Genomic DNA, 18,444 nt, shown 5'->3' with positions numbered 1-18,444 from the left:
CTGCTGGAGCTGACCGCTCTCCGCTCACTGCCAACCCGGTACGCCCACCTTTCCCACGCTTGGCAGGCTGACCGCTGCGTCTCCCGTCATGTAGAAGTTTTGCTGACTCGACTGCGCTGTCTAGCCCTTCCATTGAACTTTTATCTGCACCGCGCGGGTGTCAGCCGCTCTCCTGCGTGCGCCCACTGCGGTCAAGAGGAAACTGTGGAGCACTTTGGGAAGATGGCGGGAGACGAGTGTGCACGGTGCACAGGTGCTCTCGGCGCAAGGCGAAAAGAGTATATTTCATGCTCAGGAAGCTGTAAAAAAAAATTCCATTACAGTTGTGTGGATATCGCCCCAGCCGACGTGGAATTTTTGTTCAAGGGCGAAAAAAGTATCTGGAAGTGTGAAAAATGTGTTCGTCGAAGTGGGTGTTCCCAGTCAACAGGCCTAATCGAGCAAGTAAGTACCGATAAAGGATCTTCTGGCAGTCAAACCAGCGGTGCCGATGGTGATGTTTTGAGCCTCCTGCTTAGCAAAATCGACTTCTTGATAATTGGGCAAATGAAACTGGAGACCGAGAATAGGGAGCTGCGCCAAGAAGTTAAGCGACTGTCGGACACCATCTTATCATTGACTGCATTCAAGTCTTCCGGACACGTTAGCAAAGTACTACAAGCAGATACGATGTATGCATCCGTCGCTGGAGCCGTGTCGGCCCCGAGTATGTCGAAAACTGCAATCACAACGGTTTCGGGCAGCGGAAAATCTCTTCAGGATGCCGTCAAGGTACCCATTTTACGCGCTTCACAGAGGACGCAACGCGATGTGCTTGATGATGAAGGTTTCCAGTTGGTGGAAAGAAAGCGTAAACCACCAAGAATTGGGAAAAAGAAGGACACCAAGGTGGAGATAATTCAGCAAAGAATGTCGTCGAAATCATTGTTCGTTTCCCGGTTCCATCCATCTACATCTGTAGAAGATATCAGGGATCTTCTCATGCCAGCTTTGAAGGAGCAGGAAAAGCGACTAAACGTCAAGAAGTTGAAAACAAGGTACAATACATATGCCTCCTTCTTTGTTGAAGTCGATGCTGACAGTTTTGATGTGGTGAATAGTGATGAATTGTGGCCTGAAGGCTGTATATTCAAACCTTTCTTTGGAAAATTGGATCCTTCGAAGGTGATGTCTGACGAACCTGCTTCTGCCGACGCCTCTTTGTGAACACCGAATTAAACAATATTCACTTGGCAGTGATGTCAACACCAGCGATAAATAATTACGTTTCGATTGAGGATCTGCGTCTGCAACTGCAGGAAAAACGTTCCGTCTTTTCTGTTTTGCATGTCAACGCTCAAAGCCTGTGCAGTAAAGCCGAAGAATTAGATGTCTTGTTGGACGCCCCCGCGCACCTTCTTGATATAATTGCTATATCCGAAACATGGTTTTCCTGTGTCTGTCCTGAGGTGCCTCTCGAGGGCTATCAATGTGTCACACAATCCCGTATGGTGCGAAGAGGAGGTGGTGTTGCTTTGTACTTGAAATATGGTATCCTATATAGCAGGGTTGATACTATGTGTGTGCTAAATGATGACGTGGAAATTCTGGTATTAGAGTGTCAGAATATTTTTATTTCGGTTGTGTATCGAACCCCCAAGCGGTGATAAGTCACATTTTATTGAACATTTGGACAATTTGTTGCGATATGCGTTGCAACAGAAGAAGTCCATTGTGGTTACTGGTGATTTGAATATTGATTTATTAGCAGAGAGCCGAGATTCTTATGACCTAATTGATATCGTACTTTCGAACGACTGTCGAAATGTAATTAATCTTCCTACTCGTGTAACGTCCAGTACCGCGTCTATTTTAGATCTTTTCGTTTTAAGCACAGATCTCACTGTGATAAAGGCAGGTGTTTTAAATGCATCATTTAGTGATCATCTTCCGATCTTCTGCGTGATGGAAGGGAACCTTTCACGCCACGTTCCTATCGCTGATTTCTTGTACCGCAGGTTTGACAACTCCAGCTTACTACAATTTTATCGCTGTTTAGAGCACGCCCCACTTTCTGAAGTTCTCAGGCAGCATACTTCTACTGAAGCCTATGACGCATTTATGAATGTTTTTCAAACAGCCTATGACACATGTTTCCCTCTTACTCGTTTTCGGAGGCGGAAGCGTAGAACACGCAAACCGTGGATTTCGATTGATATCCTTAGACTGTTAAAGAGGCGGAACCGACTTTTAGCTCGGGCTTTAAGAACAGGAAATGTGATTGCTTTCGACGAGTATAAGACCTTTAAGCGTGAAGTAAAAAAACGTATAAACAAAGCAAAGTACGAATATTTCGTAGCGAGTTTTGATTCCGTCAAAATGGACTCCCGTCACACGTGGCGATTAGTAAACCAGGCGTTGAGAAGGAAGGTCGGTAAATCAGAGCCAATTGTAATATCTCATCAAGGTGAGCTGTTAACGGGAATAGCGTTGGCGAACGAAATGAATTAGCATTTTTTGAAGGCGGGCCTGACTGAAGATGCCGACAATTCACATCGTGACTACCTTCCTGATACTTTACCTAATTCAATGTTCTTAATTCCTGTTACTGAATATGAGCTTACACGGGTAATTCTTAGTTTGAAGGATTCAACAGCGGCAGGCTATGACGGTATTAAGCCGCGACCTGTAAAGTTCGCTGCAGGTTTGATATCCTGTGCACTAGCACACATATGTAATCTTGTTTTCTCCACCGGAATATTTCCTGATAGTTTAAAACTTGCTAGAGTCACTCCGCTAAGTAAAGGAACTGATGTGAAGAGCCTCTCAAATTACAGACCCATTTCCGTGCTTCCTCTGTTCTCCAAGGTAATCGAAAAGGTATTGCAGGCACGGCTCACTTCTTTTTTGAGTGGACATAATGTGTTAAGCCATATGCAGTACGGCTTCCAAAAAGGGAAGTCAACTGAGATGGCACTTCTTCGGGTGAAAGAGGATATTTTGAGCGCATTCGAAGTCGGTCACATTACCATGGGCTTATTTCTTGACATACAGAAGGCTTTTGACAGCTTACATCACGCTGTGTTATTGGACAAGCTGTCCCACTACGGCATTAGAGGCGTTGCGTTGAATCTTTTTGCAAGCTACTTGTCCGGCCGTAAACAGTATGTTGCTGTTAATAATGTAAATTCGAATGTAATGCCCGTAATATCTGGCGTTCCTCAGGGGTCAATACTTGGGCCTACACTTTTTTTACTTTTTATCAATGATATTGTCACTATCTCAAACGTTGCTAGTTTTATTCTGTATGCCGACGATACCAGTATTTTCCTTTCAAGTTCCGATGTTGGCCACCTAGAAGACCAAATGAACCTTGTCATGGGAAATCTTTCTCTTTGGCTTGCTTCGAATCAGCTGAGATTAAATGTAGGTAAAACAAAATACATTTTGTTCAGAGCACGCAATAAAACCATAGCCTACGAGCCAAAAATATTATTTAATGACCGTGTTGTGGAGAGAATAAGTTGTTTTAAATTTTTGGGCGTGCTATTTGATGAACACCTCAGCTGGATTGAACATGTTCGTTATTTAAGAAGAGAAACTGCGAAAGCAGCTGGTATGATATGCAGAGTCCGCGACACCCTTCCTAGCAAAGTCAAGCGTATGCTATATTTTTCTTTAATTCATTCCAAAGTGTATTATTGCCTGTTGGTATGGGGTACGGTGGCATTTACTCATTTATCTAGCCTGTTGAGAGTGCAGAAAAAAGCCGTTCGTGCAGTCGATAGTGCTGGGCACTTTGTCAGTTCTGGACCACTGTTTAAAAAATATAATATTCTTACTGTGACGCAGCTTTTTACCTACAAGTTGTTAGTGATGATCTTTTGTGGAGTGTCTGAAAATCGAGAATCCTTTTTTTCATCCTTCAGTTTGAGTGCTCACTCTGTGCCTTATCTTCTCCGACATTCATATAAATTACGAGTTGCCACTGGCCGTACTAACTACTCTCATGATAAGATAAGTGTGTTAGTAGCTAAGTATTACAATGAATATTGTAACCAATTTTCTAATGTTTCTCTTGCTGTGTTCAAGAAAAACATAATGCGGACGTTGATGCAATGATCACATTACTCTTTTTTTATTCCCTCCTTGTGCATCTTTAACTGTTTTTTTTATTTATTTTTTTGCGTTTTACTTTGTGTTACTTTGCGTGTAACCTTGTGATATTGTCCTGGTGTTCTCGCCTAGACAGGGATTTGGTTCCCTTTTGCGTAGCACCAGAAAACAAATAAACAAGAATCACTTTCTCCTGCACTGCCCCCTCTACGACCGCTCCCGCCTTAGCTACCTTGCCCAGCCGCTGGCTAGACAAGGGGTTCCCCTCTCCCTGGGCGCCATCCTGTCATTTGGAGCTTCCCACACCGAAAAATGGCGGTTTGAAATAGCGTCGAGAGCCGCTGCCTTTCTGACCATCTGCGGCCGCTTCTGAAACATCTTGCACCTTCCGCCTCCTTCCTACCCTCTGCTATGGCTTCCATCTATTATCATGCGGTCCTACCATCCTCCTTGTCTCGCGGGTGAAGCCGTGGGTCTCATGAGTCTTTAGAGATTACCCCACACGAAACCCTGGCCAATCGCCCTGTGTGGCTGGTGGCCACTGTTCCTAGTGGTAGAAGAAGAAGAAGGAGGAGAAGCAACCCGATTGGAGTGCGGAATAAATATTAAGGAATAAATAATAAATAAGGGTCATCAATCTTTTGTGAAAACTTATCACATTTCATGAAATAAATTCCACAGTGCATATATATTTCTCAGACAGCCCAGACGTAGGAAAAGAACAAGAAAAGGTGTCTTTGACAAGCAACCCGATTGGAGTGCGGAATAAATATTTTCGTCAACACAATTGTCCGTTTGTATGACTGGATAGGAAAAAGGAGCCGTCCAAGATAGACCTTGTAGAACAATATTGAACTTCTGCTCATTCGACATCGTTGCAAGAACTGATAGAAGAAAACAATTGCATTGCCGTTGTAGTGAAACATATCATGTGATAAGGTTTTATCTACTTTCCATCTCAGATATGTGTAATTTCAACAAATCCGTAATGAATCGTGCGATATAGACCGCTTGTATATGATAATTTGATCTAACTGCTTTCTTGGTGAACGGAATGCCCATTGCAGTGATTACAATTACATCTGGTGTAGTGTATTTCAATTCTTCGTTAGCAAACCTCAAAAACTCCGCCATCAATCCCAGTGGCCCTTCCGACGTTGATGTGCAGATATTTCTATAAGTATTGTAGATTCGGCATATAAATTCTTGCACCTTCAGTTCTGTAGTTTGTACCATATCTCCGAATACGACCATGTCTAGGACGTATTGAAACGCAGCGATAATGGAATCGTTTCGCGGCTCTTCCTTTTCGAAGCAGTTTTTTTATCACATCTTCCAATGACTTATGGTAGCGAGTACAAAATCTGTCCATCTCTTCAATGTAGAGAAATTGTCTTCTGTTTTCAAGTGCGCGTCTACACCTCATTAAAAGCATATCTATGCTCATTTTATTGATTAATATTTTATTATCTGGTTTAGAATGCTATAATATCCACCTGTCGTGAGAATTATGGAAAATGATTCACAAAAGGATATGATGAGCAAGAAAAAAACATGTGCCTTCAATGATTCTGTATTTACGCTGCTGCTTAGAAATGATTTGACTGAATTAATTCTTGTTTTGACTTTGTTTCAAGTTCGACTGATATTCTATGAGTTGTGAAGTTACTATCAGCTGAAATAATTATTGTCTTGTATTTGTTTCAATTGTTCACTCGATTGACATAAGTAAAAATAATCTCTAATATGGGAATGCCTCATATCTCTGAGTTGCACTTCACATTTGTTATTTCTGTGTGATTCATCTATATAGAACTTTCTGTTGCAAGATATTGCAAAAATTGATGTAATTAAATTTGTTTCTCGTTTTTGATTGAGTATTGTTGCTATCATTTAATAACTTGGACTTTCTCTACATGTTCAATAAAAATATCGCATCTGTACAAACTTAGCCGACTTGTCATCCACTTTGACGAAAGACTTCCGTTTCAAGGAAAGGATACGAAAAGATAGTGATCCCCGCGAATAATATCGGCATCTATTTGCACTGCACAATAAAATATATCGCATTTGAACTATCTTATCTGACCTCGAGAGCGCCCTGTTTGCTGGAGGAACGAATATAGCCCCCAACCCTTTGAGTTATAAAGCATGGGAGTTGCTTCGTTTTTGTCATATAGATAGAGACATAAAGTCTCCCGGCTTTGAGCAAAAAGAGTGAAAACCAAGATGAAAACAGTACATATTTTCTATGTCTTGGATACCTCCATCAAAATTTGTAGCATTCGTTGGAATGAAAATTGTATTGTGTTCGAGTAGATTAAGGCACGAAGATGATTTTATGATGGTTCAATGATAGGTTATTTTGGCGTGGCACCGCTTAGAGTGTTCCTCTGTTCTTTAGCGTTAAGTATGTACTAAATTCGTCATGTTACTTGTTTTGATAGATTGTTTCGCTATTGCATGTATCTGTTGTTTACGTGATGGCTAGGAGCTGCAGGTGTGGCTCTCTATCAATGCTAGCTGTTGATTGTGATGTTTCTCATCATTTCCTTATAATAATAATAACTTTATTTTTGTTATGGTACCCAAAAACAACCACTAGGGTCTACTAATTGGTGCACCACACAAGGTTATACATGTGAACAAAGACAGTAAAATATACAAAAGGCCAACAAGGTTAACGGTGGAACAAACAAAGTTAAATAGAAACAATGGCACTAATACTAGTAAGAAAATCACGAGAAGGAGCGAAAATGTCGATGTCATGGTGTTGTAAGGCGGAGTTAAACATTAGTTGTAAACGATTGATTGGATGAAGCTTTGCAAAAGAGTGAGGATAGAAAAGAAGATGAGACCTCAGAGAACGTGAGGGCACTCGAAAGTTGATGCACGATAGTAGTTCGGGGCAGGCGATGACAGAATGTATGAGCTTATACAAGAAATGACAGTCACGAATCGTTCTGCGATGAGAGTGTGGGGATGGAGAGTTTGTTCAGTATATGATCGTAGTTATAGTAAGTGCTGCAGCCAAGATGACGAAGATGAAAAACAAAGATGAAGCGTCGCTGAACGTTTTCTATGTCAGCGGACTGAGTGATACTGAGGCAGTTCCAGGCCACCGATGCAAATTCAAGAAGAGGGACTACGGTGGAGAAGAATAGGCGAAGGAAACAAGATGGATCCTGAAAGTTTTTGGTGATCCGCGAGATGATGCCGAGTTTACGCATCGCAGAGTTGCACAGCTGAGTTACATGCGTGTGAAAAGTTAAAGAGCTGTCAAGATGAAGACCCAAGTCTTTAATGGACGATTCACGTCTAATATGAACAGAGTCGAGAGAGTAAGTATAATGACATGGATGCTGCTTTCGAGTGAAAGAGATGACGGCTGTCTTAGAAATGTTCAGGTTAAGCAAATTGTTTGAGCACCAACGATGGATCCGTGAAATGTCATCTTGCAGAGCGGTACAGTCGTGAATCTTATCAATGGCTCGAAATAACTTAATGTCATCAGCATATTGCAGGACGTGGCAGTTAAGTACACAGGTTGGCAAATCGTTAACAAACATGTTAAACAGTAATGGCCCAAGAGTAGATCCCTGGGGCACACCAGATGTCATGTAGTAAGGATGAGAATATGCATCTTTGTACCGAACAATGTTGTACCGGCCGCAGAGATAGGAAGAAAACCATTTGCAGAGTGAAAGTGAGATACCATATAGTGACAACTTTGTGATCAACAATTCATGATTAATAGTGTCAAAGGCCTTAGACAGATCAAAATACACAGAATCAACCTGCTTATGGTTTTCAATGTGCAAGCTAAGATAGTTAATATAAGTCACAAGATTAGTTTCCACGGACCTGCCAGTAGTGAAACCATGTTGTGAATCAGACAGAAACGAATGAAAGTAAAAAGACAGATGTCGGAACACCACCTTCTCAAATATCTTAGAAAAACAAGATAGCAAGGATATGGGCCTGTAATTGCACACCTCAGCTGGCGCACCACCTTTACGGATGGGAACAACAATGGCTTTTTTCCAGCATGAAGGGAAAGTAGATGTGTTTAACGACTTGTTAAACAGAGCCGCAAGTATAGGGGTAAGCACTGGCTCACATCCTTTTACAATGAAATTGGGAATGCGGTCAAAGCCGGCTGAAGTGCTCGATTTCAGCTCCGAGATGGCACGTTTAACATGAGATATCTTCTATTTGAAAGTGAGCAAGGCTGAGATTTCGAGCAGAAACAGATGGTGCAAAGCATCTGTTCGTTGTTGTGACTGGTGTGAAAACTGAAGAGAAAAATCCGGCGAACTTTTCAGCTACAACAGAGGGTTCCGTGAGAAGGCATCCGCCCTGCTTGAGCGTGATAGAGTTTGATTGAGGGGAGACTCGGTCTTTTACGTACTTCCAAACCGATTTTGGGTTTGTGAGTAATGACGACTGAACGAAACTTTCATAATTACGGCTGTCACGCTTAAAGATGCGTTTAATATGTTTACGTGTCTCTTTAAATTTTTCATACCAGTCATGCCGTCCAGTAGACTTGTACGTCCTATGGTAATGAAGTTTACGTCTCATAAGCGATTTCAGCTCGCGCGTAAACCAGACAGGGTAACTGTTCGACCGGGGTCTTGTTATTGGAACAAAACGGTTAATACTACTGAGGACAATGTCGGATAATTGCATAACAGCTTCGTCAACATTATCAATGCGGAGTGTCGCAGACCAGTCTACGGATGATAAAAAGTTGTACAGTCCAAGATAATCACCACGCTTGTAGTCGTATCTCCGAAACCTGTCATTTCTACTTTGATAACAAGACCCATGGGCGTCGAATGAAACAACAAATGGCGAGTGAAACTTATCGGGATGAACAAGGGGATGGTGAACAAGCTGAATACTGTCAACAGCTTGACCAGAAAGAACCAAGTCAAGTGTATTATCAGATACATTACGTAATGTGTTGGGTTGAATAAGGCCGTGGTAATTGATAAAGTTCAGTAAGTAGTTTGCCTTTGTTCTAGCTAGTCCAGAAGATCGCGACATGTCCAGTGAGTTCCAATTTACACCAGGAACGTTGAAGTCCCCATATAATTGGAAGGGAGAGTTCAATACATTGGTGTTCGACTCAAGCGCTTCAAAAAACTTCACGAAATATGCTAGATCACACTGAGGTGGAAAGTAACACTTACTGATCAGGAGTGAGTTGTTAGGACCTAGAGATAACTCAACCCAGATAGCTTCATGGCCGTGAGCAAGGTCAAACCGTTGATGGGCGATAAGCGAAGTATGAACTGCAATAAGTACGCCACCCCCAAAAAGCATACCAGAAGTATTATATTCACGATCACAACGAAAGACATTGTACTCGCAAGGAAAGTAATCCTGAACAACATGTCAATCGTTAAACCAGGTTTCAGTGAGACAAATAATGTCATAGTGGCAGGACATAAGATTAAGTGAAAACTCGTCAGATTTTGTTCGCAAACCACGGACATTTTGGTAAAACACGGAGAGTGGTCTCGCCATGCTAGGTCATGGAATAGTTACGTACCAGGCGGTTGAGAAGACGAACTGGCATCAATGCTAGGAATTCTGCCCATGAAGGCACGAAACAGGCAGCCCTCTGGCCAAACATCAGCAGAGTTGATCTTAGAAAAACCATCGGGATCCGTCACAACACAGAAAGAAGCATATGAGTCACGTCTAGTTGTTAGCTTTACACAGCGGAAAGAGCCACTCAAAAGAACGCCTTCAACAGCAACGCAGACATCGTTCGTACAAGTGTCCGGGTGTAGGCGGGTTACGAAGAGCGCCCTTTCAACAGGAGGCCTGGTAGCAAGCTTCAGCGACGAGGACTGAGCAGAGCCCACGGAGATGGGAGGACGGCGTCTTCTACAGTTCACTACGGTGGTGAAACCGCCGTCGGTGTCAGGGCACACGGCTAGAGGAGACGAACCAATATTGCTGAATTCAGAATCATTGGGCACGCGCGACTGTGAGCCACTTGCGGGCAAAGCAGGAGATGCAGGCAAGGTGTTTTCATGAAGGACCACGCCAGGAGCACTGGAAGGGTCGACACAGACACGGGGTGCAGTAGATAGCCGGTTGGGTGCAGATTTCACGTGTAAAGCCGAGGTGTAGCTAGGCGCCGTGGAACGGGTCGATTGTAAGCAGTCAAGCCGTTGCAAAAATTCGGCCTTCAACTTGGCAAGTTCAATGCGAAGAAAGCTGGCGTTTTTATCCACAGTTTGAAGCAAGCGCAACAACTGAGATTTTTCATCTTTAAGCTCACAAATTTCAGCGGCAAGGGAGTCAATCTTTTGGAGCAGAGGGGCAATGAACTGGTCCAAATCGCTGTGGCAGCAAGGGTTATCGTCGGTGTTACGTCCGGAAGCCGAAGAACAGCTGTCATTGATCACAGTGGATTCTGCAGAACTTAACCGTTTGGTGCAAGACTTACATTTGTAGACGCAGACGTCATTAACCCAGAGAAGGTCGTACTCCATAGGGGTGATGTTCAGGCATTTGCAGTGGAAGCGTTTACCACACGGGCCAGAACAAACCAGTTTCTGCTGCCGACCGGCGAAGGGCTGTGCACAAACGGCACATGTGCCTGATGCGGGAGCCATGGGAGCACACGACCGCCTTCCTCGGTGGGCGGAAGTGGAATGTCTATATTATGTCTATACTATTCACTTAATAAGAAATTGATTAACTAAAAGTTGTGTAATGTTGGAATAATCAACTTACCTTTCCCCGTCTTCGACAAATAGGGCAGATATTATTAGAGCTGGTTGTTGGCTAGGAGCATGCTACGCGATGAAGTTCATTTTTTATATCTATTTTCTGTGTTGGATTCATAAAACAAAGTAATGTTTGTAGTGTCTCTTAGAACGAAAATTGTATGGTGTTCGACTAGATTAAGTCACGAGGATAATTTTATGATAGATTATTCTCCTCTGTTGTTTTGATTAAGAATATCTTCTTTGATTAAATGTGGTGTTATAGATTTTATTTCCTCTTGTGTTCATGTCGTTCGTGTCCCATGGTCTTGCAGGGTCTCTGGTGTTCACAGTTAATTACATACAGCTATCAGAACTTCAAGCTATTGCAATGATGGTTCTCACGTTTCAGACTTTCTATAATACAACTTGTAATTTTGATTGTAATCATATTGATTAAGAATATCTTCTTTGTAGTGGTATAGATTTTATTTCCTCTTGTGTTCGTGTCGTTCGTGTTCTGTGGTCTTCCAGGGTCTCTGCTGTTCACAATTAATTACATACATCTATCGGCATCCGTCTTCAACAAATCAAGGCAGATATCATTAGAGGTGGTTGTTGGCTAGGAGCGTGCTACGTGGTGAAGTTCGTTTTTTAACATATCTATTTTCTGTGTTGGATTCATAAAACAAAGTAATGTTTGTAGTGTCCCTTAGAACGGAAATTGTATGGTGTTCGATTAGATTAAGTCACGAGGATGATTTTATGATAGTTAAAATGATAGATTATTCTCCTCTGTTGTCTTGATTAAGAATATCTTCTTTGATTAAATGTGGTGTTATAGATTTTATTTCCTCTTGTGTTCGTGTCGTCCTTGTCGTTCGTGTCCCATGGTCTTCCAGGGTCTCTGCTGTTCACAATTAATTACATACATCTATCAGAACTTCCCACTATTGCAATGATGATTCTCACGTATAGGAATATTAGACTTTTTTAATACAACTTGTAATTTTGATTGTAATCGTCTAGATTGAGAATATCTTCTTTGATTAAATGTGGTGTCCGTTTCTCGTTTTGATATGGTATTGTGTAGCTATTATTTCCCTACATGTTGGAGGATATGTCGGTTTGGTTCTATATTAATGCTATCTGTTGATTGTGTTGATTCGAATTATTTCATTATGTCTGCGCTACTCATTTCATAAGAAACTGATTAATTAAATTTTGTGTCATGTTGGAATATTAAACTTAGCTTCCATATTGTGCTCGAAATTACTTACATCTATCAGAACTTGTAATTAAAACTCCTGTGATGCAATGATGGTTCTCAAGCCTCAGACATTTTATAATACAACTTGTAATTTTGACTGTAATCGTATTGATTAAGAATATCTTCTTTGATTAAATGTACCACTCCATTTTAGTTCCGATTCACTGAAAACTTGTGTGTATGATTACAGTTAATAAAAAATATTGCGTTTCATTTGTGATACATATTCAGTGCTATTGTATAGTACCTGTAGTAAGTATATTCTTTACATGTACTGTATTGTGTTTCTTTTGCTTCAGGTCGTGAAGGTTTTTCGGCTGGGTTTTTCTCCTTCACCTGATTGGCATCACAATTGGCACAATTCCCATCACTATTGGCTTTAATAAACACATTTCAACTTGATTGGCAATATAATTGCCATTAATAAATATATTTCAACTTGTGCTTTTTGTGTATGACCCTTCTTTGCATGTCTATGCATGTTGTAACCGCGCGGACAACCCTCCGCACATGCGCCGCGCGGGGAAAAAATACGCGGTTAAGTCGGCCCAGGCGCGCCCGTAACTCTCGTTGCCCGTTACGCACACCCAAACAGTACTACTCTCATCACCATCAGCATTCGGGTAGCGTATCGTCCCCGGTCATGAAACTTCCTATTCATCATCTCAAAATAAAGTTGTTGTTGTTGTTGCTCATGATAAACTGGGACCGCTGTCCTCCGTAGAGTACTATCAGCGAAACACCCAGATGATCATAGATGGGTAGAAATCGAGCGAACCGGTAGAATGTAGGAAGGGAGTTGCCTCAGGACAGAAGCCGCCGATATTTCGAACAGAGACTGTTCTTCTTCTGGGCACCGTCCTCATCATTGGCATGGTATTTAAAGGGTTAGGTGTGACGTGTTTAAAGGTTCATGCGAATTGTGGGTCAACAGCCCGGAGGGAAGAAATGTTCCGTACGGGCTTTTACGGCCGGAGTGAATGGCTGCTTTGTTAGAGTGTGGAGGGGATTATGTGAACGTAGTGTGTGTACCTCCATTATCATCTGTTATGTTCTGCATGGCCACTGCTTTCTACTTTCTTTATTGCATGCCACAACTTTGCATTACAAATACTAAAAAAAAAAAATTATTTGCTGGTTCTGGAATTTTCCCCACGTAACCACTAACCTCCTTATCTTTCGCTATGCTTGCCAATTCTTGCCTGTTGTCCCGTTTCGTCCACGTGTTCGTGAACCTTCCATTTTTCTGTAACCGGTCTGTAGCCTAGATCACTACGTTCACATAATCCCCTCCACACTCTAGCAAAGCAGCCATTCACTCCGGCCGTAAAAGCCCGTACGGAACCTTTCTTCCCTCCGGGCTGTTGACCCACAATTCGCATTAAACACGTCACACCTAACCCTTTAAATACCATGCCAATGATGAGGACGGTGCCCAGAAGAAGAACAGTCTCTGTTCGAAATATCGGCGGCTTCTGTCCTGAGGCAACTCCCTTCCCACCCAGATGATCAGAGTTTCAGTAGGCACTTGTAACACTGGCTTAAGCTGGCTTACGAGTCTGTGCTGCGTTATGAAGTCCACCAGCATGCGTATACTGTAAAGCAAACCAGCTGCTCTGGACCACAACCCAAGATTCTCGGCAATAAAGAATGATCGGTTCGCACATTTCTCCCTTTCTAGCATTTCTCCCTAACAATCGCAGATACGATGATCGGAGGGAACGTCCGAGGAAGAGCACAGGCTACAGATACGTGGAACAGAGCCCGTAGATGAGCTGTCATGAAAACTCTGCAGAATATAAGCACCCCCAAATTGTACAGTATCGCTAAGTCAGCTGAGCAATGTAGCCTTAGTCCCTCAAATTCAGGAAGTGCACGTATTTACGTAGACTGTAGCATTCAGGGGACCATTTGCGAAATTCGGTGACTATTTGCAGTTCTGGGGAGTTAATTTCAGAACCAGGGGAGTAAATGCAATCTAGGGAACTAGAAGCTACAATTACTCCCCATTTGTGTGTACAGCGAATGTACGCGCAACCAACTTCTGTATATCAACTTTTTTTTCTCTTTTTTCCGGACAATACTTTCTTACTTACTTACATGTGCTGGTAGCACAGGGTGACATAAACCCGCCATTTTTGTAACTACCCTCAAGCGTTAGCTCCTCGCAAAGCCGCCATTTTGTCCTGGTCACACGTCACAGGCGACGTCATTTTGAGGTCATGTGACTCTGTTTATATGTCCGTTCTAGCGCTTGCCGAGATATTCCCATCGGCATAAAGCCAAGAGATGAACGTACTTTGCCAGCGTGAACTATACGGTGTTTCTTCCGCGACATGGTAGCCCATTTCTCCCTAGTTTGAGTAGATCGCGTCGCCTCAGTATATCACAATGCCGAGTCGTCGTCGTCATATCTTTGAAAGCGGTCAACAGTAAGAGGACTCAGGTACAAAGCTGGGCGTTTAATGCGAGATTATCGGATAAAGATAATTACCGGGGTGGGAAGACGTCCAAAACGGTGCACGGGAAGAGTAAACGTGTTGTTTACAAACGACTTGGCCGCCGATCACGCAGCCATCTTTAAGGTCACGGGCGGTGACGTTTGCTGTGACGTGTGACTGGGACCTGTCCAGAATCTGTGTCATTCGCTCGGCACGTCTTCGTCTATAGAGCAATACATTGAATGTCACCCCTGTGGGTGGTAGCAATACCAGCTCCCGTGGCTCAGTGGTTAGCGTGCTGGCCATGTCACGTCGAGACTGGGAGGAACCCGGGTTCGAATCCCGGTGCCGGCTGTGCTATCTGGGGTTTTTCCTGGGTTTTCCTCAGACGCTTTCAGACATATGTCGGCACAGTTCCCTTAGAAGTCTGCCCAGGACCGACATTTCCCCGGTTCCCCCACATACGTGAGGCCGACAACGGCAAGCCCTACCACTACCACCGGTAGCAATACTACTAGCAGATATACTAGATACAGATATATTAGATACAATACTATATACTATGGCAATACTAGCAGATAAACTGGATTCGAGTGTCACATCTAGCTGATTGAACTTGTTTCTGTATACCTCCTGTTCTGTAACAGGAGACGTCATCTACCTGTTGCTTATTTTTAAGGAACGAGGGCGTGACTACAACGAGGAATTTTTCGTAGATCGGACACAACAAGCATCTGTACGAATATCACAGGATAACGGCCTGGAAGTTGTGAGTAAGCCTAAGTTAAGCCTAAGTTTATCTTACACCGTGGTTAAGCCTCAGAAATACTATTACACTTTTAAATTTAGTATATTAAAATGCTTCCGCCCTCGGACGGTTTAGCACGGCATCATAGGCGAAGCTGTCCGCATCGAGCCCATATCTGTGAGGTCAAGGTCCTCCAGAGGACAAGTGGCGCATCTGTTGATTCATGAAAGGCTAAAAGACATGCCACGTCACCTTAACTACGGTAAGCTCATGCACCTAATGTGGCTGGTCGTGTTCATTGGTTTTCGTCACACTGTATCGAAATTTTAAGATGACATACGTATATCAGAAATCCATACACAGATTCAACTAACCCCGCCTTCTTCCGTTTTTTGCAAATAAACCTCATTTTCAGTCAGACTTCTGGCCCAATTTTTTTATCATTTCTAGTCCGCAGAATGTGGGATGTCCACAGATTCAACTAACCCTGCCTTGTTTGGAGGACAAGCCTCATTTTCGATCAGACTTCCAAATGAATTTTTTGATCATTTCTAGTCCACAGAATGTGGGATGTAAATTGCTTTAGCACTGTCGCGTAATGTTTGAATGTTTTTGTTAATGTTAATGTTAACAGTGTTAATGCTTTTGTCTCGTGTAGACAAGAGTAATAAAGGAGCAAGTCAGTGCCATTACCTGCAAGTGTCATGACGCAAATATGTAGGCTGTGTAAACCGTTCAATTAGTGGGGATGAATTGCATTGTCCGAGATAGTAAATTTGTAAAGTAAATAATTGTTAACTGTCCGAGTAAATAAATTTTTGTAAATTTGCAGCTGACACGCCTCCACTGAACACGACTATCGAATCACCTGCATCCACCGAAAATCTCAGTGAGTTCTCTCCTTATTCTTGAGTTTCTCCTTCCTTCTTTCTGCTGCGTTTCGGTGTAGATTAGATAACTTTATTATATTGCATCACGTCAATTCAATAATAGATGGTGTTGCACCAAGATGATGTTCTTCACGAATTTGGTGACAACTTACTGGATTCACTAAGACGTTACCATATTCGTGAGACACATGAGAAATTCATACACAGATTCAACTCTGCCTTCTTACGTTTTTGGCGGATAAGCCTCATTTTTGGTCAGACTTCCGGATGAATTCTTGGTTCATTTCTAGTCCACAGAATGTGGGATATAACTTGCTTTAGCACTGCCGCGTAATGTTTCAATGTAATGTCTCGTGTAGACGAGAGTAATAAAGGAGCTAGTCAGTGTCATCACCTTAAGAGTCATGACGCAAATATATAGACTGTAAACCGTTCAATAGATGGGGATGAATTGCATTGTCCGAGATAGTAAATTTGTAAGGTAGATAATTGTAAACTGTCCCAGTAAATATTTTTTTTTTAAATTTGCAGTTAACACGTCTCTATCGAACACTACTATCGAAAAATCATCTACATCCACCGAAAATCTCAGTAAGTTTTCTTCTTATTCTTGAGTTTCTCCTTCCTTCTTTCTGCTGCGTTCCGATGTAGGTTAGATAACTTTATTGTATTCCATCACGTCAATTCAATCATAGATGGTGGTGCACCAAGATGATGTTCTTCACGAGTTTGGTGACAACTTAGTTGATTCACTAAGATGTTACCATATTCGTGAGACACATGAGAAATTCATACACAGATTCAACTAACTCTGCCTTCTTACGTCTTTGGCGGATAAGCTTCATTTTCGGTCAGAGTTCCGGAAGAATTCTTGGTTCATTTCCAGTCCACAGAATGTGGGATGTAAACTGCTTTAGCACTGCTGCGTAATGTTTCAATGTAATGTCTCGTGTAGACAAGAGTAATAAAGAAGCAAGTCAGTGCCACTACCTGCAAGTGTCATGACGCAAATGTATAAACTGTGTAAACCGTACAATGGGTGGGGATGAACTGCAGTGTCCGAGATAGTAAATTTGTAAAGTAAATAATTGTTAACTGTTAGCGCAAATATTTTTTTTCTAAATTTGCAGCTGACACGTCTCTACTGAACACGACTATCGAATCACCTGCATCCACCGAAGATCTCAGTGAGTTTTCTCCATGTTCCTGAGTTTCTCCTTTCTTCTGTCTGCTACGTTTCGATGTAGGTTAGATAACTTTATTGTATTCCATCACGTCAATTCAATCATAGATGGTGGTGCACCAAGATGATGTTCTTCACGAGTTTGGTGACAACTTAGTTGGCTCACTATGTGGCTTGGGCAGGGTTGTAAAAAATTCGGATATTTTGAAAAATATCCTCTCCAGTAGGCTTTTTTGGATAAAAACCGGATGTTTTTGGATATTTTTAGAGAATATATACAAGGCGAGAAATGTGACACAGAGTAAAAACAAATGTGCTTTGCTGTTCTTAATTTCAGGTGACCTCTCATAGTTTCTGTTTGCGGAACTGCCTGTCCCAGCAACATTGTATCAGCTTCTATTGTTTTCCGAAAAGTGGAGTTCCATGCACGTGCGGTTGAATGATGTGGATGCTACACGTCTGGATTAGCTGTCGTGTTTCGGCGCACTTTAGTTACAGTGCCTCCAGGAAGCGGAAGAAAGTCTCTCCCTGAAGGGGCAGAAGTAGAAGAAAGCGGGAAAAAGCTAAATCTGAAAAGTTATAACTCAAAAAAGTTAAGTTAAAAAGCTACAAAATTAAAAAGTTAAAAGCTAATGTTGCGCGTACCCGGGCTCTTGCAAACTGCCAAAACTACAAGAAAATTAACCAGGAGTTTTCCGTGTGGCGTTGAATTCAGATTGACTTTCACATCATATCTGCAGAAAATGTCAAAAAGACCCGGATAAAATTGTGTGGATAAAATAAAAAAAAAGTCCACCGGATAAAATCCATATGGATTACATCCAGACAACCCTGGGCTTGCATGGGCCTTCGGTGAGTCCTGCGCATCAGCTACGAGCTCTTCAAGCCCATCTCCTTCTTAGCAGCAACAGGGCTCCTGCGTGAACTTGTTGCACTGAGGGGAGGGGAATCTGTTGAATGGTTGGGAAAGAAGGAAAGAGAATGGGATATCATGTGACCTAACTGCGATCTTGTACAAGATACTCACAAAAAGTATCTAAGTTTATTTACTGTGCACGGGGCAAAATAAGTAACTGAGCAGAGTAT

At 42.3% G+C, this 18,444-nt stretch overlaps 1 protein-coding gene across 2 annotated transcripts in view; it reads left to right on the top strand.

The window, feature by feature from the left end:
• Window positions 1–18,444, top strand: part of LOC135400166 (venom metalloproteinase BumaMPs1-like) — a 54,358-nt gene that overhangs the window by 14,544 nt on the left and 21,370 nt on the right. The window contains exons 4-8 of one of the 2 annotated variants that reach the window (XM_064631899.1): window positions 15,217–15,306; window positions 15,421–15,547; window positions 16,118–16,174; window positions 16,707–16,766; window positions 17,306–17,362. In XM_064631899.1, the coding sequence (XP_064487969.1) occupies window positions 15,217–15,306; window positions 15,421–15,547; window positions 16,118–16,174; window positions 16,707–16,766; window positions 17,306–17,362 (391 nt within the window). The remainder of the gene's footprint in view (window positions 1–15,216; window positions 15,307–15,420; window positions 15,548–16,117; window positions 16,175–16,706; window positions 16,767–17,305; window positions 17,363–18,444) is intronic. The other variant, XM_064631900.1, reaches the window with a different exon arrangement.

The sequence above is a fragment of the Ornithodoros turicata genome, chromosome 7, assembly GCF_037126465.1.
Source record: "Ornithodoros turicata isolate Travis chromosome 7, ASM3712646v1, whole genome shotgun sequence".
Taxonomy (NCBI): Eukaryota; Metazoa; Arthropoda; class Arachnida; order Ixodida; family Argasidae; genus Ornithodoros; species Ornithodoros turicata.
Note: the sequence above shows the minus strand (reverse complement) of the source record. Positions and strands in the feature narration are given on the sequence as shown.